The sequence below is a fragment of the Anabrus simplex genome, chromosome 2 (assembly GCF_040414725.1).
Source record: "Anabrus simplex isolate iqAnaSimp1 chromosome 2, ASM4041472v1, whole genome shotgun sequence".
NCBI lineage: Eukaryota > Metazoa > Arthropoda > Insecta > Orthoptera > Tettigoniidae > Anabrus > Anabrus simplex.
In genome coordinates, this window is record NC_090266.1 from 378437460 (window position 1) to 378462993 (window position 25534).

General features: G+C 38.7%; 1 protein-coding gene across 1 annotated transcript in view; it reads left to right on the forward strand.

The window, feature by feature from the left end:
- The window catches only part of Bruce (BIR repeat containing ubiquitin-conjugating enzyme), a 1406664-nt gene that overhangs the window by 637398 nt on the left and 743732 nt on the right, over window positions 1-25534 (forward strand). The window contains exons 33-35 of the mRNA XM_068225988.1: window positions 1167-1577; window positions 3820-4084; window positions 19026-19246. Coding sequence (XP_068082089.1) covers window positions 1167-1577; window positions 3820-4084; window positions 19026-19246 — 897 coding nt within the window. The remainder of the gene's footprint in view (window positions 1-1166; window positions 1578-3819; window positions 4085-19025; window positions 19247-25534) is intronic.

Genomic DNA, 25534 nt, shown 5'->3' on the forward strand with positions numbered 1-25534 from the left:
ACCTTCTCAACTGATTCTCCCCTCACTGCGAAATGTTTATTTGCAATGAGTAGACACACGCTGTTGTATGGGACAATGTTACCGGTATTAAAATACTCTTCTTTCAATTTGGTTTGAACAGACAATTTATTTTCTCTAGATCTTCTTTTCCTTTTTCTTTGCAATTGTACCAGTAGTGTCTGGCTGACAGCAATTCTGAGAACGTACATTAAATTACAATTATAAATACTCGCACGCAATCTACTTTTCATACCAATCAAAACAGGAAAAAAAAAGAAATAATAATAATAATAATAATAATAATAATAATAATAATAATGTTGTTTGCTTTATGTCCCACTAACTACTTTTACGGTTTTCGGAGACGCTGAGGTTCCAGAATTTAGTCCAGCAGGAGTTCTCTTACGTGCCAGTAAATCTACTGACACGAGGCTTACATATTTAAGCACCTTCAAATACCACTGGACTGAGCCAGGATCGAACCTGACAAGTTGTTATCAGAAGGCCAGCGCCTCAACCGTCTGAGCCACTCAGCCCGACAGGAAAAAAATAAATAAAAACTTCCACATATGCACGTGGAACCAAACGTTGCAATAAACTTAGCTGCTTCTTGATGCAGCTTAGGAAAATCTTCCTTTGACAAATTTTCGTAGAATTTGAGTAAGGCCTTTGTATTGAAAAATAGATCTTTTTAATGATCACGTAATTATTGTAATTATTTGGCTTTATCGTCACGCCTGAGAAAAATATGAAAGTTCCCAGTTCGATTGAAGTGGACTTTCGAAAGTCTTTGCTTTCTTTGAAACAGGTTGCTCCATTATTATGTTGTTGTCTTGCGCTTATCTATTTTACTTACAAACAAGCTGTCTATCACCAAACACTTCGTCGCTCTCAGCGCACTACACCATCCGAGCCAAGCCGAGTTGAGCCGAGTCGGACCGATGCACAGTGCACAGAGCTTCTGCACGTGTTCCATTGTGGGCCTTTGAGAGGCCCTCTCCTAGAGGTTCATATGAGAGATCGAATAGTTTGAAATGTCTTGTGGTATCTACTTTCTGTGTATATATAAAATCATTCTTGTCTCTTTTTAAGACACCTTGTAATTTAGTAACACTTATGCACTGTGGTGCTGACATATAGTTACTCCCTTATTTTGTATGTTTCAGAATTCATGGACAAATCTTGAATTGATTCTTCAGCTGTGGTTAACACTGAACAAGATAATAGACTCAAATACTGAGATTGTTGCTGGCTTTTATACAAGCATGGGGTCATGTATATATCTATCTCCTGCTGCTGTATCAGGAGTTATTGGAGCCCTGACATTTCTGCCTGGAATCTCACTTCGAGCATGGTGTCTTGGTTTCTATTGTCTAACATCAATAGCAAATTTGCCTTTTGCTGATGTTGCGACACCTGGTACTACTTCATCATGGACACCAGAAACAGTGGAAGATATTGAAAATTCTCTTGTTGGCATGGCAAAGATAATTATTGGGGATATGCAGTTTCTCCCCATGCTCTTAAGATTTCTCTCTGGGTCCGGTGTTCATGGAATGCAGTCTTCCAATGTGAATGTAAGTTCATCCACCCTCTACAGCATACCTCTACGTTATTTTTACAGGATCTTGAGTTCAATGCTTGTAAAATTAGATATGGATCTTTTCTGGAATGCATGCCTCTTTCTCACCTTTCATTTAAAAATTGATTGATTCTGTTATATTACAAGACAAAAACATCTGAAATGAAACAAGTAGCCTCCTTAATTTGATGATTAAAGCATAAGTTTATGTTCCTGAAATTCCTGAATAGTCTGCTCAAAACAATTGGAGGGCCAAGATCTGGAACACATATGCTATTGTAGAACAAAGTATAAATTTCACTTCGCACCCCTTTTTTGGGTATGGTACCCTTTCATTAGTCAGAATATATGCAAGTTGTTTTAAGTGCCTGACAGCTGTAGGATGACTTAAGTGCTGATTGGGTCTGATGTTGGTGGTCATAGCAAGTCAATCGGCGGTTTGGATCTCAAGTTCCTTATGAGTCAAAAAAGTTTTTATGTCTTTCCTTTTCGGGCTTTGAACTGAAAAAAAATTGGAGTGCCTTATTTATATTTATGCGAGAAAATACAGTTATAATTTATAAAAAAAAGACTTATTTCAAAACATTGAAATAAAATATTTCCTCGCAATATTATTTCGCTAATGGGGAAGTGATTAATGCAGAGGCTTAGCTGCTTACTTCCCACCAATAATGCTGAGGTTCGAATCCTGGTTGATCCTGGGTTGAGCATTTCATCTCAAAAATCACACAGCATTAGAAAAGACATCCAGCCTTAAGCCACAGGCCAAAACCAGAATTAACGTGGGTGACTCAGTGACCCTAAAAATAACTAGGATAAGCAGAAGAAAGTTTTATTATTTTGCTAATAACTGGTAGTGAAATATTTTTTCAGTGCAGAATGTTAGATGGCTATACAGGAATATATCTACTCTTGCTTTTGCTGGGGACTGGAATGTAACCTAGAGTCACCAACAATTCTCTGATGTTTACAGCTTTGATCTTTGAAGTGCCGAGTTACCAATATACTGCTGACTACCTCGGTTTTCCAATGTTGTGTTTGGAACATTAGAACATAAAACATGATGTGCTTTCATCTTAAAATGATGCAGCACAATACAGTATATAGTAGGAGGAACTAATTCCTTGGAAGACATTTTACTGTAAAATGGTACATGTTACAGGCTCAGAAGTTGGTCTACATACGATTTCTGAAGAAGTGCAAGCAAATTATCCCAACGTAAAGAAGCTTGTAGCAGATTTTAAAAATATTTCCTTAAGAACACCCTCACAAGTTGCACGCTTCAAAGCAGGTACTCTAGACCATGTTACCACCACACTACCACAATCTAACATCACAAACTGGATCGCATGGATAATGTATGTTTGTATTATAGTGAAAATTTCCAGGTAATGGAGCAAATCATACAGAATTTTGACTGGGAAGAAGCAGCTTCGCTACAAATTGCTCAACTTTTTTTCTTTGAACCAAAGACGGTGAACAGTATGCCAGTTAGTACGTCGAACTTTGTGTTATTGTTAACAGCTATCACATCACTGGAATAAAGGGGGTTGAGGCAGCAGTACATTCTGTTTTTCTAACCAAACCACTGCAAATTTATGTTAACAATACTCATGGTAAAATTGCTATAGGTTTTGCATGTAAACTGAAAACGAACAGTGCTGGGCAAAAATACTGGGGATAAAACTTTGTATTGATATACTGAAGTTCTTTAGTAGGCTACTGATCTCAGCCCTATAACGAGCATCTGGGAATGGACAGGCAGTGTTCTGGTTTTGATCAGTAACTCTGATAATTAGTACTTTTACATTGATGGGATTGAGAGGAATTTAACAGCCTACGCTCTTCCCATTTTCAAATATGCTCTGAGCATATGAGCTGCTGTAGATTGAAGAATTCAAGGTGTAAAAATTTGTTGGCAGATAACCGTAGATCCTTCACCTTTGAAAATCTGAGAAGGATTTTGATAGTCCGGTGCCATCTCGTATTAAGATCAATTATAACATTGATATTTTTTTTTCATTTTATTTTGCATTTTTTAAAATTTTACATTGTTTAATAAAGACTTTCTTTTTTCATTTTTAAGAGCATTTCCCAAATATATTATGTCATCATTAACGTCACCATGATCATCATCTGTGCTGTACTAATTTTTATGTTCAACGTTTTCCCTATGGTTATTTTTGTGTGAATATTTTGCACAATTTATGCCTACACTAATACCGTCTTTGTTTTAGGTTGGTCCACGTCTGTGTCAGTCTCTCCATAACTTATTACTAAGCTTACAGATGCGTTGTGATGTAGTGACTACCAACAGTAGATTTGGAAATTTCCTGAAGGAAAGGTTCTTGAAACTTGTGTATCAGTTAATTCAGCCTTCAGGAGCTATTGCATGTCAACAAGGACCATTAGATGTCCAGTGCGAATTCATTGATATGCTTATCCATCTGAACTACTTCGGTGTTGATCTCAGCACTGTAACAAGTATCGTGGAATGTACAGGTAAAGTTATGTTTCGGATCAGTAACTCTCATAATTTTTTCTAACTGAAAGTGTTTGTAATTGGTAAACTACTGCATATGTAAAAATTTCACAATTCTGTTAATAAGAGTATGCAAGTATATATTACTACCATGTGGCAGTTGACTATTATTGGCTGCATGTTTGAAAAGAAAAGATGTTGAAATAGGGATAAATTTAAAATTGCATTGATAGTTTTTTTTTTTTTAGAAAAACAGTGTAATTATTCACAGTAAAAGAAAATGACTCTGAATGAAATAAAATTACAAATAAAATTACATAATCTCACACGGCATGATAATAATCAAAAGTTAGTTAAAATACAAAAGTCTCTCTCTCTCTCTCTCTCTCTCTCTGCCAAATCTGACAAAATCTACAGAGAACACGGGTAGCACACTTGATTTGATAGAATAATCCCTAATCGAACAATATTTTCACACAGAAGGCAGCTATCGTAGAATCATCACTGTTAGATGTTTATAGAGTGCACAGGCAGACTGTTATTGAGCCTTTCTTTATACTAGAAAGGCGTTAAGAACAGAACACAGTTTGTGAAGCTGAAGGCACGTCCTCTCTTCTCCCCCCCCACTCTCTCTCTCCCCCTCCCTCCTTCGTAATATCAATGTACCAGCCAGAGCAAAATTATTTGAGTGTATGTTAAATATGTGGTGACACCATGAGGATAGAAAATGCCAATTAATTTATATTTTAATATGTTACCAACAGCACTAAAACCAAAGAAAAGCGATCGCAGATACTTATCAAGGTCACAGTCTGACCAATCAGGAAAAGTAGAACGAAGCATGCTGAAATTACCCTAGAATAAACTAGAAAGAGGTGTAGAACAGATATGTACTACGCGCAAAACCCTCATCAACATTTCACCTCATCTCCTGACCATAGCTGCGTGTGGAGATGTAGAAACATATCCAGGACTTCCAAACAGAAATTTGAGTAACATAGAATGTCATATTTGCTGTTCTAAGGGCCGCATCAATCAGCTGTACCTGAAGTGTTTGTCGTGTGAAATTTCCACGCATAAGACCTACACCAAAATCTCTCCATATGATTATCATAAAATTAAACGTGGCTTGTAGTCTTGGCAGTGCTGGAAGTGTTGTCTCCCGGTACCATCAGGCTCATTCTTCGAAGTGCCAAACAAAGTAAATTATGTAAATAGTAATGACTCAGTTACCAGTGTATAGGGCTCTTGAAACATAATGGGTTATAGGAGACAGCAGGAGATAAGAGCATCACTGGCAAGTATCGAACCATCGATCGTAAGTGTGTGTGAGACGTGGTTGAGCAATGCCACTTATGACGGTGAAGTATATCCGCAACCATACTTGGTCTTCAGGAAGGATAGAACCTGGACGTCTGGAGGGGGCGTTCTCCTGGCTATATGATCGGAACTACAACCAGTCCGACTAGGATACTTGGAGACTGACTGACAGTGAAGCTCTGTGGGTGGTGGTGACATGTAGGGGAAACAAATTCTTGATAGGTAGCATATATCGGGCTCCAAAATCCAAGCCGTATATAAATGAAGGAGTACTGTAATCTCTAGGACGAACGCAACTCATTCAGCACAAGTACAATGCCGTCTACCTCATAGGTGACTTTAGCCTGGACATAATATGGACCCGTGATTCCACTCCCATCCCTAGAAATCCATTGGTAGACACATTCCTAACAGCGTGTTACGATCTCTTTCTAGAACAGCCTGTTTTAGAAGCAACACGTATCACCAAAACGCCCTGTTCTATATTAGATCTATTTCTCACCAATCATCCCTCCTCAGTATTTCGAGTTGAAGTCACACCCGGCTTCAGTGATCACCACGCCATTGAAGCGACTCTAGCTACCCTGGATTGCAGAAAACCTGTCAAACACAAATCCAGGCCTCAATATAACTTCAGGAAACCTGACTGGATATCCCTCTCCACCTTACTACTGAATCACCTACCCACTCCAACCTCCTCCTCAACCTGTGACGTAGATTCTTTGTGGCTCACCTGGAAAAATACATTTTTCTGGTGCATTGACCAAACTGTACCAAAATGCACTTTAAAAAGAGAGATTAAGAAAGAACTTTTGAAGTTAATAAGGAAACGGAACAATCTGTACACAAAGTGGAAACAGTGCCAAACAGAACAAGCGTGGGAAAAGTACAAATCCACACGGAAAGACACTAAGAATATGATGTAGGAGGCTTACAATCAGTATATTCACAAGGTTTACTCAGATACCAAAGAGCTGTGGAAGCTACTAAAAAGGAACTGTGCTTAAGTGCGGCCAGTATCCAGTATTCGGGAGATAGTAGGTTCGAACCCCACTGTCAGCAGCCCCGAAGATGGTTTTTCGTGTTTTCCCATTTTCACACCAGGCGAGTGCTGGGGCTGTCCCTTAATTAAGGCCACGGCCAATTCCTTCCGACTCCTAGCCCTTTCCTGTCCCATCGTCGCCATTAGATATATCTGTGTACGTGCGACGTAAAGCAAGTTGTAAAAAAAATAATGGAAAGAATCCATTGGCCATTACTTTCTCACTGAAGAAAAACCTGGACTTCTAAAGTAAATAATGGAATTGTACTGTGCGGTATGTCTCCGTTTGTGCAATGTATTGTAATACCTTCTGGATTTCATTTTTGTACCTCATTTCATACAGCTGATTTTACTGTATCCCCTATTATTCTCCATGGGATTTATTTTTATTTTGAAGGAAAAAATTTGTTCATGTACACCCGTAACAAGTTATTCTTATGTTTCGAGGTTAAATTACAGGTAACAGTAAAAGTATAAAATACAGATAAGAATACTGCATTGTACAGAATGAAACTACATACAATTCACTACATACATACATACATACATACATACATACATACATACATTATCATTATAGACTGTTATGCCTTTCAGCGTTCAGTCTGCAAGCCTCTGAGAATTTACTAAACGTCGCCACAATCCTCGATTTGCAACTAGTGTTGTGGTCTCATTTAGTTCTCTACCTCTTATCTTTAAATCGTTAGAAACAGAGTCTAACCATCGTCGTCTTGGTCTCCCTCTACTTCTCTTACCCTCCATAACAGAGTCCATTATTCTCCTAGGTAACCTACCCTCCTCTATTCGTCTCACATGACCCCACCTCCGAAGCTGGTTTATGCGTACAGCTTCATCCATCGAGTTCATTCCTAAATTAGCCTTTATCTCCTCATTTCGAATACCCTCCTGCCATTGTTCCCACCTGTTTGTACCAGCAATCATTCTTGCTACTTTCATGTCTGTTACTTCTAACTCATGAATAAGATATCCTGAGTCCACCCAGCTTTCGCTCCCGTAAAGCAAAGTTGGTCTGAAAACAGACCGATGTAAAGATAGTTTCGTCTGGGAGCTGACTTCCTTCTTACAGAATACTGCTGATCGCAACTGCGAGCTCACTGCTTTAGCTTTACTGCACCTTGATTCACTCTCACTATATTACCATCCTGGGAGAACACACAACCTAAATACTTGAAATTATCGACCTGTTGTAGCTTTGTATCACCAATCTGACATTCAGTTCTGTTGAATTTCTTACCTACTGACATCAATTTAGTCTTCGAGAGGCTAATTTTCATACCATACTCATTGCACCTATTTTCAAGTTCCAAGATATTAGACTGCAGGCTTTCGGCATAGTCTGCCATTAAGACCAAGTCGTCAGCATAGGCCAAACTGCTTACTACATTTTCACCTAACTGAATCCCTCCCTGCCATTTTATACCTTTCAGCAGATGATCCATGTAAACTATGAACAGCAAAGGTGAAAGATTACAGCCTTGTCTAACTCCTGTAAGTACCCTGAACCAAGAACTCATTCTACCATCAAATCTCACTGACGCCCAATTGTCAACATAAATGTCTTTGATTGATTTTAATAATCTACCTTTAATTCCATAGTCCCCCAGTATGGCGAACATCTTTTCCCTCGGTACCCTGTCATATGCTTTCTCTAGATCTACGAAACATAAACACAACTGACTATTCCTCTCGTAGCATTTTTCAGTTACCTGGCGCATACTGAAAATCTGATCCTGACAGCCTCTCTGTGGTCTGAAACCACACTGGTTTTCATCCAACTTCCTCTCAACGACTGATGGCACCCTCCCTTCCAAACTGCCCGTGAATACTTTGCCTGGTATACTAATCAATGAGATGCCTCGATAGTTGTTGCAATCCTTCCTGTTTCCTTGCTTGTAGATAGGTGCAATTACTGCTTTTGTCCAATCTGAAGGTACCTTACCAACACTCCACGCTAATTTTACTAGTCTATGAAGCCATTTCATCCCTGCCTTCCCACTATACTTCACCATTTCAGGTCTAATTTCATCTATTCCTGCTGCCAGACAATGGAGTTTATTTACTATCCTTTCCACTTCCTCAAGCATAATTTCACCAACATCATTTTCCTCCTCCCCATGAGCTTGGATGTTTGCAACACCACCATGATGATTTCCTTTTACATTGAGAAGATGTTCAAAATATTCCCTCCACCTCTCCAGTGATTCCCTGGGGTCTATTATGAGTTCACCTGAATTACTCAAAACACTGTTCATTTCCTTTTTCCCACCCTTCCTAAGATTTTTTATTACTGTCCAGAAAGGTTTCCCTGCTGCTTGACCTAGCCTTTCCAGGTTATTACCAAAATCTTCCCATGACTTCTTTTTGGATTCAACAACTATTTGTTTCGCTCTGTTTCTTTCATCTACTTACCAATCCCTGTCTGCCTCGGCCCTTGTTTGGAGCCATTTCTGATAAGCTTTCTTTTTACGTTTACAGGCTGCTCTCACTTCATCATTCCACCAAGATGTTCGCCTTTTCCCATCTTTACACACAGTTGTTCCTAGGCATTCCCTTGCTGTTTCTACTACAGCATCCCTGTATGCCACCCATTCACTTTCTATATCCTGAACCTACTTACTGCCTACTGTTCGAAACTTCTCACTAATCATATCCATGTACTTCTGTCTAGTTTCCTCGTCCTGGAGATTTTCTACCCTTATTCGTTTGCAGACAGATTTCACTTTCTCTACCCTAGGCCTAGAGATACTTAGTTCACTACAGATCAGATAGTGGTCTGTATCATCGAAAAATCCCTGAAAAACTCTTACATTCCTAACAGATTCACTACATTAGTTGAAATAAAACAGAAAACACCTAAGTGAGATTCAAACACAGGCATTTGTTTTTGGTGTTTTTTCTGCATTTATCACTTGTCTCACTGAGATAATTGGACAGCTCCGGTATAGCTGTGTGGGCCATTTTTTATTCTCCTTGGATAGTTATGTGGCTTTGTTATTGTGTAGGAAATGCGTATCTATATTTGCATTGTCCTGTATATACTATTTATTGACTTCTTGCTATTTGATATAATTAATAGGATTAGAATTGTTATCAGAATAATTGTCGCAGGCGATTACATTGTAGTTGATGTACAGTAAGCCAACAAAAGCACATTGAATTTCAAATGCCGGCTGTTAGCTGCTATTTGTCCCTTGGCTGTAATTTTGTCACATTTGCTGTAATATAACTAAAATGGTGTGTTGGTCTAAATTTTATCACTTTAATATCTAAATTAAACCTTTCCTCCGTGAAGTTTGCAGACCTTGTTTTCACACTCCATATTTTTAATTATTTGTACAGTCCATGATACCATCGTTTGATTTCCTCATAGTGTATTTTGGTGATCTTGTGGTGCTTTTCCCACTTTTTAATGGTTGAATTTTCTGCTTAGTAAACACCTTATTAGATTGTATCTTGCAGGGCCTTTATGTAATGTGTGTAAATTTGTAATATAAAGGATGTCATGTAAAGAAAGTGTATGGATTTGGTAGAATACTAAGGCGTGGAAGCGTAAGACACGAACTTAGCAGTGGAGGTTCAGAGTGGACAATACATAAAAGTTGAGGTTAAGTTAAAGTTAGACGAAACTCAAATCAAAGATGCTGCAGTTATGTTTTACAAAGCTGCAATCAAAATGTAATGTGAAGAAACAGAATTTTGAAGGAAGAAACCACAAGGAAAATAACCTTAGAGAATATTTAAGCAATATGCTATTAGACATGTATTCAAAATTCAGAACAAAGTCCATATGCCAGTGTGGCATGGTTATTTCAGGCATTCAAATTTAGAGCACTATACCTAACATAGCCACACAGACGCACATAAAATGCTGCCAGTTGGTACAATACTTTTATTTACATATTCATAAATGAATACACACATAACCTTAATCACTGTTGTCAATAACAAAACTTTCATATCACAAACCGCCATTTAAGGACAACTGCCAATCGCTGCGCATCGAGATGACAACATTAAAACACAAATAAAATAGTTGACTGCTTAAAAGCATGTCGTCAACGTGGTCACAAGTATAACCTTGCTACACCATGACTCTCCAACCAATAACTAACTGTCAATGACTTCCAAAGCCGGCCCCGTGGTGTAGGGGTAGCGTGCCTGCCTCTCGCCTGGAGGTCCCGGGTTCGATTTCTGGCCAGGTCAGGGATTTTTCTCTTTACCTGAGGGCTGGTTCGAGGTGTACTCAGCCTACATGATTAGAATTGAAGAGCTATCTGACGGTGAGATGGCGGCCCCGGTCTCGAAAGCTCAGAATAACGCCCGAGAGGATGCGTCATGCTGACCACACGGACCCTCATAATCTGCAGGCCTTCGGGCTGAGCAGCGGTCGATGGGCAGGCCAAAGCCCTTTCAAGGGCGTAAAGTGCTGTGGAGGGGGGGAATGACTTCCAAACCATAACTCAACAGTAACTCTCCATAACTCATTCCACAACTCACTTCACCATTAAGATCGTCTCTTTATATATATCTGGCCAGATTTCCAGTAAGATACGTTACAAAGGAAACTACCTTCTTGAATGTTCCATAGTGTCCAATACATAGAAATAGTGTACAGAATCTTCTCAAATGTTCTAGTGCCTTATTACCATTCTGGAAGTTACAGTGTGTTTCACAGTTGCGGATTACAGTTTATATATACAGGTAAGAATACATTATAATATTAATTTACAGGTATTTACATTAACGGAACTGATCTCAACGTCTGTGTACAACACACAACCTCACATACAATATGATCATTCAACTACGTAAGTAATAGTAACACTAATACTAAATGGATTTACACTTCATAGCTCTACATACAAGCAATTATAATAATAACCATAATCGAATAATAATAATAATAATAATAATAATAATCGAGCTCAATATCTACATTAGTTACCCATGGGTGAGAGAATATTGTTTTCAAGCTATAACTATTATCGCACTTGTCATACCCAATAAACAGAAACATAGTTAACAAGACAAGTGGATGAAAGAACATTACAAAGAATTTTAAGAGATGTTTATATACTGGACAATCAACATCCATGCTTACATAGCATTACAGTAATAACAACATCATTTGCTTCCCAGCAATTTGGAAGTGAATACACATCGCCTCAAATTAGTTATCAATAAATACACACTAATACCAACAGGAGAACCCAACATTACAATACAATATTAAAAGGGAGAAATGTGCAGACAGAGAGGAGATATATTTACAAAGGAAACTTTGTTATTAAGTCCAGATCTGCACTACTCAATAAGAGAACACGAAGTCCACGAGTGCAAACAAGCACAAAAACTTATGAATGCACATGGCATATCGAGAATGTCCAAACAAAGTCAAGCCAAATATTGTCCTTCCATTCTTCAATCAGTCTGTCAGCAAGGCTGACCATGAAGTTACACTTCCAAATATGAAAATTAGGAAGAAAACAACGCATGTTAAATATACAAATATTGCCAATGTCCATACCTCTTAAGCTCTTCCATAATCACAGCATAACGGCATACAGATATAGGTAATGGGAGAATAAAGTCTCTCAGGTAAATCAGGCACCTCCTCTCTTCAAACAGTCCAGAAGTTCATCTCCCCAGAGAGAGTAAAAGCAGGCCAATTTATACATGATTGGAGAGAGGGGAAAACAAGGGGAACACGCGAGAGTAGTCAAGAAGATAGTGGAATGTTGACGTAGATAGTCAGGTGGTAGTGACATCACATGGCTCAAAGCTTAGGTGAATGAAGAGCAGTACGCAGAAGGTTTGTACCATGTGCAGACAATGGTTGAGCAGTGTTAAGTGGAAATGCAGTGGAGGTAATTTGAAATCCTGTCAAAGAACATACAAGGTGATGTTTGAGCACCATTTGTAATTTTACTACAAAACACAAATGGTTCATAAAATACTCACCTCTATCTTGGTCATTGTTATTTTAAAGGTGATCATTATAACAGTAGTTAACAAATAAATTGGTGATATTTGGCACCATGTGCAAAATACTTATAGAAACACATAACTCGGTTGACCATGAAAGAACCCTTAATCCCAAGATGATGGTCCTTGGCTGATGGGGATGCAAATTTGCTTCTTTATCATAGCTGAAAATGTTTGCCCCCTGAAAATGAATCTGGGTAGTAGGCAAGTTTTTCGCTCCACCAGTAAAGAAATTTACTATTAGGTTAACTATGTGAACTTACTGGAAGAAAAAAAATTAAAATTATGATATCCATTAGTTTTGCCACTTAACCAAACTCATAAGTTTTGTATCCAAAATTGACGAAGGATATGTGCAATATACACTCACATTAACTACAGTGAGTTATTATGTACATTTATACACTTATATTATCTTCCTCAAGGGGTAATATTCCAAGAGGCACTGCATGATATCACTTGTATTCCACTTATCTAGTAAGAACAAGATGTGACAGCGTGCTTTACAGTTGTTTTCCCTTATTTATTAGTGTCATCCGTAACCTTAATCACATGAACACTTCCTCTTCAAACTGCTGACTAGGGTCTCCCAGCTTCCAAATAACCATTCAGAAAGGTTAGTCTTTCATCTTTACGTCACTCCAAGACATCAAAATACAGGAATAGTCAACCTATTTCACAGATGTTTATACACAGTTTCTGGTGGCCAAGCCTCAGATTTATGATGTTGTACGGATGAGATTACTGTCCCATTTATAATCTTGTTTTTGCACAAATAAAATAACACCTTTACCATAGAATTAAATTGCCAACTACTGTAACTGTCATCATCATCATCATCATCATCATCATCATCATCATCATCATCATTGTACAGTTCCAGTTTCCTGGGTACTGTTAATGAGACTCTTCCACTTCTTCCTGTCCATATACAACTTGTCAAGGAGATCATCATCCACTGTCTATCCTCTAGTAACTAGGTCAACCTTGATCATGTCCATCCATCAGGTCTTTAGTCTTCCTGCAGGTCTTTTCCCCTCCACCTGGCTTTCCAAATTATTTTCTGGCTGCTCTTGTAGGCTCCATCTCATCACGTGCCCATACCACCATAGTCTGGATGAGCTGATTTGGTCTAAGAGGGATGCCTTTATTCCTGCTTCTTTCCTCACCTCCTCATTTCTTAACTTGTCCAACTTGGTCTTCTGGATGGTGGACCTAAGATATTTAATCTCTGATGCTTGCAGTCTTGATGAATCTCTTTTTGTGAGGGTGCACGCTTCAATCCCATAAGTCAATATTGGTATGAAATAGCTGTTAAAATAATTAGTTTGGCCGGTTTTGGATTCATGTCATCCCATAAAAGTGTTCTTACTTTTTGGTAGAATTCTGATCCCTTTTGCACTCTGTTTGTAATTTTCTTTCTGACCAAATTATCACTAGAGATTACACTTCCAAGGTAAGGAAAACTAGCCACACACTCTAGCTGGTGCTCTCCTAGTTTTACACTTGCCGAGCTCGATAGCTGCAGTCGCTTAAGTGCGGCCAGTATCCAGTATTCGGGAGATAGTAGGTTTGAACCCCACTGTCGGCAGCCCTGAAAATGGTTTTCCGTGGTTTCCCATTTTCACACCAGACAAATGCTGGGGCTGTACCTTAATTAAGGCCACGGCCACTTCCTTCCCACTCCTGGCCCTTTCCTGTCCCATCGTCGCCGTAAGACCTATCTGTGTCGGTGCGACGTAAAACAACTAACAACTAGCAAAGTTCTACACTTGCTGGACGCCCTTCTCTGTTGACTGCCATCACCATTGTCTTGGTCTCGCTGTTATTGAGGTTATATTCCTGGCACTGGGATTTCCATACGTTGAATCTGGTCTGTACTTCCTCTTCTGTTTCACCCCAAATTGTATCAGCAAAAGCCACTGCATTCAGTTCACGTAACTTCATTCTTCATTATACCGTCCATAACAGTGATGAACAGTAGTGGGGACAGTGCACTTCCTTGTTGAACTTCACTCTTGGTCTCAACCCATGATGATCGACCTTCCCCAATTTGTACACAGCTAGTACAGTCCTTGTACAACATCTAAATTTTCCTTATCAGTCCTTCAGTACATTCCTTTTCCCCAGGCACTCCCAGATCTTATCTCTTATAACTAGGGCCCGGATTCATATGCACTAAAAACTCCGAAAACATGCATGCTCATATGCACTAAAAATGTTGTAAATATGCACGAAAATATGCACTAAAAATAAAATAAAATACAATTACCAGTCGCATCATTTAACTTTAACTAAGTGTTAAATTGATAAAAATGTTTAATTCCTTGTAAAATGATGCATGTCCTAAGTTTCAACAGTTTTTCGATGTTTTCAGGAGTTAATGACTTTGTGTTAACGGCCAGAATTAATTTACACGCTGAAAACGATCGTTCTACGTCGACAGACGTAAATGGGTAATACTTGAACATTGGCACTAAATGGTCGGACAATCTTCTGGCAAAAAATTCAGGCATTTTAAAAGTTATAATCAGGTGAAACACTGCAGCAGACGAAGAGCAAGTTAACAGATGAACGCACGTGTTTAAGTAAATCTCGGGAGGCTACTGTAAGAAGGAGGAAAGAGTAATGTCAGAAAGAAGGAAATAGCTGTTGCGAAAAGCGTCATTATCCGTCTACCTGCATGTATTGCGACACTGAAAGCTTTTTACTTGATCAGGGAAGGCTTTTCATGTTGCCAAAAGATGTACAACATACAAAGTTCATTAAATTTTTCATTTCGATCAGAAATCTTAGATAATCGAGCACACATCAGAGAAAAATATGTCCATATATGCACTAACGCACAAAATATGCAGTAAGGTTAAATATATGCATTTGCATATGTGCATATGAATTTTTAAAATATCCGGGCCTTACTTATAACACTATCATAGGCCTTTTCTATACCAGGAATGCAATGATCTGGTTCTTGCCTTTCTCCCAATACTTTTCGATCAACATGCAGGTGCTAAAAATTAGATCCATTGTTGATCTGTTTCTTCTGAATCCATATTGCTCCACCACTAACTGTGGTTCAATGATGGTTTATCGTTCTACGTTGTGATTTTATTTGACTTAAATAAATATCACATGAGAACACGTTCACTTCCTTATATAAAGTACTTTATTTACACTGTATGTCACAACCCACAATCATACACAATAGCAAATGACACTATATACAACACTCAGTAGCGGAGTACCCTGAAGTCGATTCTGACAAGTACAGATATCAACAACACTGACGCGCGCACTATAACATACTCTCTCTTGAATTCCCCGCCTCACTCACTCAAGTCCAATGATCTGACTCCACCTCGGAGCCCAACAGTCACTCCCAGTCCATCACTTGCCTGAGTCGCAAGAACCAAGATCTGCGAACTTAGAACTGAGAACTGCCTTCACTGACTGACAGCTCGATATTTATACCATTCGATCAACCATCTAGAATGATCGACTTCTGGAAGAGTTCTTACAACACTCTAATGCAACACACTCAAAACGTCCATCGACCAGCTAGTCGAATGGGTACTCGAACGATCGTTTCCTATCTAATAACACACATGGAAATATCTACAACATTCGTAATGTCTCTACATGTATCTCGATAATAAAACCTTACTGTAAGTTTCCAGAACCCTTCAGATATACCAAATATAGTACAATAAGTCTAATATACGAACATTATGGAATTTTCTACAGCTTTCGACTCTATAGATTTTTAGGTTATAAAATACGTATTTGAGGTTATACAATTTTATACTACATATTTACAGGGAAACCATATACTAGTCATGCTTAACACTTAATAAAAGATAATTTAGCCTTAAATAAACTCTAATTAAAATATATTAAACACAATAATTGAAGGTTTTACGTCAGTTACGATGTCGTACCTACGACAGGTTCTCAGTCTCCTTTCTATGATCTTCTCTAGGGGCAGAATATCCACATGGGTCGATGCCCTGAACAAACAGGAAAAAATAAAATCTCTTCTAGAATTTTTAGCCCATGAGACAGCAGGGTTATTCCTCTATAGTAGGTGAGTTTCTGTCTGCTGCCTTTCTTAAACAGGGGAATTGTAACACCCTTGCTCCAATCTGCAGGTATTTTTTTGTCTGTCCATATGGCATTTGGTACTCTGTGCAGCCACTGTGTACCCTGGATACCTGCTGCCTTTATCATGTCCCCATTCACTTCATCTGCACCTGAAAATTTTCCTTTAAGCATAGGTGATGGGAGGTTCCTCATTGTAGGCTTGGATTTCTGGTTCTGTATTTTTGAACTGGTCTATTCAGTAGGTGGTCGAAATGGTTCTTCAGGACTTCTCTCATGTCACTTTCTGTTCTAACCTGATTTCCATTTTCGTCTTCAAGTGCCTTTATGGTATTCATTGGTTTCCTTTTACCAGTACCTCTGATAACACTATACAGTAGTTTCTTATTGCCTCTGCTGTCTTCCTCCAGTTTCTGAGTGAATATATTCCATGCCTTAGTTTTTTCTTCTGTAACTGTTCTTTTAACGTCCAGTTTCTTGTTTCCGTGTAACTGTTCAAGGTTTCTGATCTTTGCCTCGTCTCTAGTAAGATCCAGTTTATTTTGCTCCCGATCCCTTTCGTTCCGCAAGAGATTTCTTTCCCTGACTGCTGCTCTCTTTCATTACACCACAGTGTTTCCTTCTCCCGTGTTTTCATACTTGTCTTTCCACAAATTTCAGTTGTTTCCTTAACCGATGTGTCCCTTAGTCTGGTCCATTCTGCCTCTCCATTTTTCCTTTCATCTCTTGGTAACTGTAACTGTACAAAGTAAAATTCAATTCACATCACCATAATAGGTGAATATTAAAATTATAAAATTTTGTTTACAACCACCTATTCAATACATTAAAATATACTCAATGGATTATAGTATAATCACGAACTATCTTAAATAATATTGCATGTTTCATTCGGCATAGTGAATATCATCAGCCGTTAATGCACAAAGGGCCCTAAGTTTAGAAATGATCAAAATAGTATCCTCATATACAAAGAGAAACCATGTCGTGATAAAAGAGTGATCATCAATGATCAACACAATATAAACAATAAACTTGAGATTGTAACAAAATATGTGCAAAATAAAAACAAGTATTTACCGTGAAATGCATTAATAGTAAACAATCTGTGAATTAAAAACGAACATGGGATTGTTAAAGTATGACAATAGGCATTGTGGAATTAAAATGTACATCAGTGCATGAAGCGTGGATTAAGTAAAAAATTGTGAGGTTGGAATTCCTTCAAATTGATTAAAAACGAAAGTTAAAATCAGGTTCGTTGAATCACTGCATGTCCAAGTTGAACCAGTTAAAGGGCACATAAAAAGCAGTACAGACTAGGGTTTATGTGTGACGTGGACATCAATGTTCGTGAATTCCATAGGAGAGACACAATCTTGATACCATAAGAGTTCCAGTTGAGCTAGTCAATATGCACGTGCTAGCAATAAGACTAGGAAACTGTAAGTGACGTGGAACACCAAATAGTGAACTCCGTAGCAACAATCTTGAACATAGGGGGAGTTCTAGCAATCCTTAGGTGAAAGAGGGCTGATTATGGCATGTATTGAAGTTTGGAATCCCTGGAGCTGGTATGAGATTTCTGCTAGCGTTGGATGCATCAAGCAAACTCATATCAGTCTATACATACACCATAACCTAGTTCACGTCTTTTAGACGGATATTTATAAAGCCATTGTTCAGTTTCAGGAAACCGTGTACTCTGCCCTCAGAAAGCTCTACGATCATTGTTACTTTTTAATAATATTTCTTTTCTTCCTAGAGTCACGAATGCATGATTCATCAATGTAATGTTTTTGCTGGTGGCACAATTTCCAATAGTTTCAGCATCCGTTATAACTTTGTATTTTTCACCCACAATAAATGACCGCAAATGTTTTCTTAATTCATCACTTGTTACCACTGATGCTTCTTCACTCAGAATATGAAGTATTAATCAACTGCCCCACCATGTGGCTCCGGTAACGTGGAAGTGAGCAACGGAGCGAAATTTCAGCCGTTACAAACAATTTACCAAATATACATTTAATGTTAACCTAGGCAATACTTACAATACCACATTGACTAGGTTAACATTAAATGTATATTTTGTAAATTGTATGTAATCACTATCGTCAATACGGACCAAAAATGAGATTTAATGACTTGTAATTTCAGCCGTTGCGAAGTCGCATGACATAAAACCGCTGTTGACGCATCTTCGGAACAATGTGTTATGAAACCACGATATGAAAGGCTTAAATGTGACACACAGCTGAATTTAAGGAGCAATATTTATGTAAAAAGAAAATGGAAAGTGCTGGTGCTATTCAGGATTATACGGTAATTACTGGTGTCATACATCATAACACAAAAATATAACAACTGTCAAGAAAGGCATAACACTTTCTCTGTGAAAAGATTAAAATAAAGAAAGATGTAAATTTTATGTTATAATTTAATACCAATATGATTGAGGACTTTTTCTAATTCTTTGTGTTTTATTTTTATAGGAAATTTGATTTATAACTATGTGTTAACTACAGAAGATGTGCATTGCCGTAGAGGACCTGAGAGTGGAGTGAATGGATCTGTATGTTTCAGCCGATTTCGAAAAACACAGATAACCTCTGGTTCTTCAACCAGGCAGCATATTTCATGGAATTACTTAATGTGCAGTTTGCTGAAATTGTGTAGCAGGCTTATTCAAACACCATTGAATAATCATGTGAATGTAAGTATTAATTTCATTATCAGATATTGCATTTATATCATTTGAAATGAAAAATTGCATTTTGTGGTTAGATTCCTTGCAAAACTGAAGGTTCTATAGGTATGATCACTATATCATCAGTCACCTTAAACTACAAGCACATCCGGGAGATAGTAGGTTCGAATCCCACTATCGGCAGCCCTGAAGATGGTTTTCCGTGGTTTCCCATTTTCACACCAGGCAAATGCTGGGGCTGTACCTTAATTAAGGCTACGGCCGCTTCCTTCCAACTCCTAGGCCTTTCCTATCCCATCGTCGCCATAAGACCTATCTGTGTCGGTGCGACGTAAAGCCCCTAGCAAAAAAAAAAAAAAAAAAACTACAAGCATACCTGCCAACCCTTCCGATTTACCCGGAAACTTTCCGGTTTTAACTCGTCTTCCAATTTTCTGATTTATTTTTACTACTTCTGATTTTTTACTAATATAACCTCTAGTACGGCCAATACTCTTCCCCTAGGATAAAGGATAAATTCTTATGTGCTTATGTAATTTATGAAACCCAATTTTCAAGCATATTTATTTGATGCTTTATTTTGTGAGTGTTCCGTCCGTCTTATACAGCTTTATACAGCTGGGGATTTGGGACGGCAATCGTCCTCTAAGCAAGAGGCTAGCGCGCGCTAACGACTCAGTTAATCGGGACGAAAGAATGAGTTTGTTATTGTGTTGTTCGCGCGCTGTTAACATCATTTCTGTGCGTAGTTACATTGGAGTTTTAGGCCACGTGTTTTTCCTTGCATTTCTATGCTTTCCCCCTGTGTCGAAGTTGTATGTTAGTAATGTATGGGACATATTGAATTGTTTTGTATGTGGTAGTTTCGCGTATTGAAGTGCATAATTGTAATGAGTTGAATGTTTTTAAGGGGGTTGTGTCGGTGACAGTTTCTGGTATTTTCTCTTCTTGTTATGGCCAAAAATATATAACGAACGTTATGTCCAGGTGTTCAGAGACGCCTATAAATTTCCGTTCATTTTTCCGGCTATTAAAGGAAACTACCGTATTTTCTCACGTAATTGATGCCATTGCATAATTTACGCATCCCAATATTTTTGGGTGCAAAGTGGAGAAAAAGAAATGTTCACGTATTTGACGCACCCACAACTTCGAACATCCATCACTCAGCTCCGAATGCGTTTCGAAATAAAGATGTCAACTACTCAAGTAGCAGGCTTCCTATTGCGAAAGCGGGCATTCCATATACAGGCCAACGTGCTGTTATTAGCCGGCACTCGGCAGGAGTTCCCACTGCACTAGTTTTACGAGTGTTTCGGGTGCGGGATATTCTGTGATCTCAAAATTGTTTGTCAGTCCACAGTATTCGATTAATACTGCCTCTTATGAACTCGCGGTGATCAGTTACGCCAAAACATACGGGAATAGAGCAGCGGGCAGCAAGTATTCAGTGTCCAAATGAAACATGCGCTACCGCGGTAACAGAAGTGTACTTCATCTGATGGCCAAGCAGGCATCAATTTTTGATAATGAGACAAAGTCTCTCATAGTGCATTGGCACTGCCGGTGGCTACAATTAGCCTATGCAGTGGCCTCCATGGTATGCACTAGCCAGCGTCTTGGTGGATGTGCTAGGTACCAACTGATGAGCCCACCCTAGCACACGAGGGCGAAACGCTGGCAGCCAGGAATGAGTTAGCTGGAAAATTTATAATGTCCAATAACGGACCCTTTATATTGGTATTATAAATTTACTCATTCGGAACAAATATTTCAGATTCCGTATGGGAATCAACATCTATATCAGCGGCCAACAAGTCTCGCAAAGCATTTCGCGGACCAAAAAGCGGCATGTTTCCGCAAGTAAAGGATTATCTGTTTAATTATATGATTTTGTTACACAATGTTGGATAAGCCTTTTCTCAGAAATGCTGTATTTTTAAGAATGAGAAATAGCCGCGGCACATGGAATCAGTGTCTCAGATTTGAAGGTTAGCCGAGGCTTGATTAATTTATGGAATTTCTCTTCGACGAAGAACAACATTATGCCAAAAAGTGACGAATTATTTCAACCATTTTCATCGCTTTGTGATAGAGAAGCGTAAAGTGAAGGAATATTCCATCTCTCTTATAGGAACCTCAGGTCAGGCGCCAATCAGTTTCCATATACCACAAAGTCGAACAGTCTATAAGAAAGGAGCATACAGTGTTATCGTACGTGCTACCGGAAGCAAATAAACAACGATGTACTGCAATCCTTGCTGTAACAGCTGATGGCAGAAAGCTTGCACCTTACATTGTTCTAAAACGAAAAACAATGCCTAAAGCAAAATTTCCGCGAGTGATCCACATTCGTATTCAAGAAAAAGTGTGAATGAATACTTCACTTGTACAAGATTGGATACGAACAGTTTGGGGTAATGTAGCAGGGTCCCTCCTTCGATGCCCGCCCCTTCTCGTGTTGGACAGTTTTCTTTTTATGCCGGTATGTCATTCAGGTCGTATTGTCAGCTCGAATTGGAAAGAATATTTTTCAGTGTCGGTACTTCAAACCCACGTGTCTAATTTGTACCCTATTTGACTTTTCAAGAAAAATCTCACGCCGGAATTTTGCGTCAAATGACGATAACCGCAAATGAGTTGAACCAATTGTGTTTGCATTATATTTTATGCATCTTTTAAATGTAAATGAATTGTAAATAATTTGTAAACATCCGAATTCCTTGAATAATTCACGCATCCAAAGTTTTCTCCTGTAATTTTGTCAAAAAGTGCGTTAATTACGCAATGCGGTATTATGCATTTTGTTGCGTGTGTCGGTGTGACATAAATATTATTATGTACATAAATGAGAGTGATTAGGTACATTTTCTTGTAACCATTTTTATGTTTTCTTAGTTAAAAATTTTAAATGTAATGGTCAGTTCTCACTGTAACTGTAGATATGTGTGCCTTATATCCTGTCATTTTTTCACGTAGACCGTGATGGAGTATATGTGATGAAATCCAAGAATTAAAAAATCTTCCTATTTTTGGTTTCTAAAAGTTGGCAGGTATGTACAAGATGCTTTTGCTTTTAGTATCAGGGCTCTTGACTATGATGTCTTAAGTTCCATACGTGTAGCAACAAAATCTAACATGCTGTTTGGAAGATGGTTTTAAAAATTTCTCTTGATGTATTAAAGTCATATATTAAAGTCATATATTTTGCTCATATCTGCAGTGAACTCTAAATCAAACTGATTATGTATGGCAAAGAGAAAGACAGGCTTATTAGAATTTCTTAGGTATGAGCTAATAGTCTAGGATTGGATGGTGTGACTTTTCAGTAGAAATAATTTTGAAATTCAGGAGAATTGTTGAAAGGAGCAGCTGTTTCTGTGGAAAGGGGAGAGAGAGAGATATGTATGTTTTGTTGTATGTGTGTTGTTTCAAGTGTCACATGATCCATATTGTATATCAGTGTGACCTATTGGTGTCAAAACACTGTGGTAAGTGAAGAAATCCCAGTTCTTTTCTTCATCAATCAAATTCATACTGTAACGTAATGTATTACCAATATAGTGGGGTAATATTGATCATTCCATATTTTTCATGAAATATTAGCCTTCACATGGATCTGCAACAACGGTGAATCTACTGTCTGTTGTATAAACAAATGCAACATTATATGATAGCAGAACGAATGTTAAAAACACTTGAAATTGTTGTTTACAGTTCATCAGATTTTGTTGGTATCATATATGCCTATGCATGAATCACTACACTATTTTGGACTTAAGTTATAATTTTTTATACATGTGTGTGTTGAAACACATCAACTTCTCTGCCCCTACGTCAAGTCTTATGGCTTCTCCTTCAAGGCAGAAATTATGTCCCCTGAAGCCTACTGTAGTGCATAAGGGCTGTTTAGTTCCCTCTCTGTCTGCCCCTTAACAAAGTCTGGCCCCTGTAACTATTGTGACATGGTATGGCCTGTCTCTGAGCCACTTGTCCGCAATCGGACTGTTGTTACTTCTCTCGGTGACTAGGTACAGTGTGAAGGGATGGGTGGGTAATGATGGTGCCGATGAACAGGTTCTTGTTGGCTCCTACTCAGTTCCTTGGGTGGGGGCTGCCTCTTGCCAACAGTCCTTCCTCAAATGGCTGTGCTAACTGCAATGCCAGCAGTGATTTCTTTGGAGTCTCAGTGTCCTGGTGGCTGTGAGCGTCGCTCTGGTGGTGACGAGTGGATCTCTGGATTCTTTTCATCCCTGATGGTTTGTACCCTCGCCAGTGATGTCAAAGTTGCTGTCATCTTCACCACTTCCATCCTCAGAGCATTTGTGAAAGCATTCTTAAGGCATTGCTCACTTCCAAGGATCCTATGTTAGCAGATCTTGGCATTGTAAAGCCTGCAAGACTTCTACATCCTCTCAGGTCATGTTGCCACTATTATTTGGGCCTGGATTTACTTCCATGCCGCCAATATCCAGCAGCACAGTGAACACCACTACCACCAGCAGTATCCCATCCTTCAATCCCATCTCCACATTACCTTCCTTTCCTTTGGTTGTTTTCATCATTATTCTTTCCTGCCATCTTCCGATAACGACCCAATATTGTTCTACACCAGTCGTCTTCCTCGTCACTCTCCACTTGACCCGCCTACTCCCCACTCTTATTCCACTTCACTCTACCAGCACGCTCAACTCAGCACGTCTATTCCCGTTGCTTGCTTAGGCTAGACTGTCAGATAGCTCTGTAGCTTCCTGAATATTAACACCGTAGGAAAGCAATGGCAAACTACCTCACTCTTCATCTTGCCTAGTATGCCTCATTTTGGTGCTGCCATTGGTTTTTGGGGTTTCCTTATAACCACATAGCCTTTGGTGGTGCTATTTGAGGATCCAACCAGCCTCTGGGCTGTTGACCTAACAGACAGACAGGCATTAATAAGAACTGCAGTAATGCTGCAAGCGGTCATAGGAAAGTAAAGAATCCAAAGCGATCGCCTGTATGTGGAATAGCCATCAGTCGTGGAATACTTGAACGTGTAGAATAGGACTCGCCATCCCATACACACAACTGTAGGCAGCCATATGTGGTGGGGGCAGAGGAGAACCGAAGGAGTGGAGAGGGAAGACTGAGGCAAGACAGACGCTGGCTGTGAGTGCTGAAGTGTGCCGACATGTACTGTACAATTCAGGGCGCGCACCGCCAACTTTGAGCTTCCAAATGCCCCCTTAAAAAGACCAGCGACCTTCACGAATATGTAAAAATCATATCGATATTCACCGTCCGACTTCGTACTGTTCCCTCATGATTATTATCGCTAGTTGAGTATACAATTTTATAGTCATATTTTTTAAATAGATTTGTTACTGCATATATATTTTGAATTTAGCATATTTATTGTTCTTCTTTAGCTCAGATGTTCCACTCGTTTGAAACCTCTGTTTGAATTTCCTAATTATTTTGTTCACCATATTAAGTACAAAACCATTATATTGAGCTTGTTTACGGAAAAAGAGTAGTTCTTTTTTTTCGTTCTACGTGGGAAAGGAGTACAGTGAATCCTCTGTATATGTGACTATAGTTAGCTGATCTTTTTTGTGACTCCGGATGCAAAGAGAATTTCTTTATTGTGATAGGAGTAAATGTGGGCTTTTTATGTATCTTAAAAGAAAACTCCTTCTTATCCCATCTCTTATTTATATCTAATAAAATTTATGGAACTTTCTTACTTTGTACTCTGTACTTTGGGATCTATTGAATGGAGGATATTAAGGATGTTATCACTATTATTCACTCTCTGATCTATGACTATAAATGTTTCATCTACGAAGCTTATCCATGTCCTATTACACTGTCAGGAAAAAAAAAAAATCCCAACACCATGAAATAAGGAATGTAGAATACTGAAATGATGGCAATATATTTGTTGAGGTAACATATGTAATTGATTAAAGGTACAAGAATACATGTTAATAACCGTGCGAGAAAAGTCATCACAATTATGCCATGCTGCTCCATTGATAAGTGGTGTAATCACATGACTGTAATGCAGGCATGCAAACCTGCATGCATAGAGTCATACAGGTGCCAGAAGTCAGCTTGTGGGATGGAGTTCCTTGCCTGTTGCACTTGGTCGGTCAATTCAGGGACGTTTAATGTCGGTTTTGGATGATGCTGAAGTTGTCGTCCAATAATATCCCATATGTGCTCGATTGGGGACAGATTGGGGGATCGAGCAGGCCGAGGCAACATGTTGACACTCTGTAGGTCACGTTGGATTATAACAGCAGCATGGAT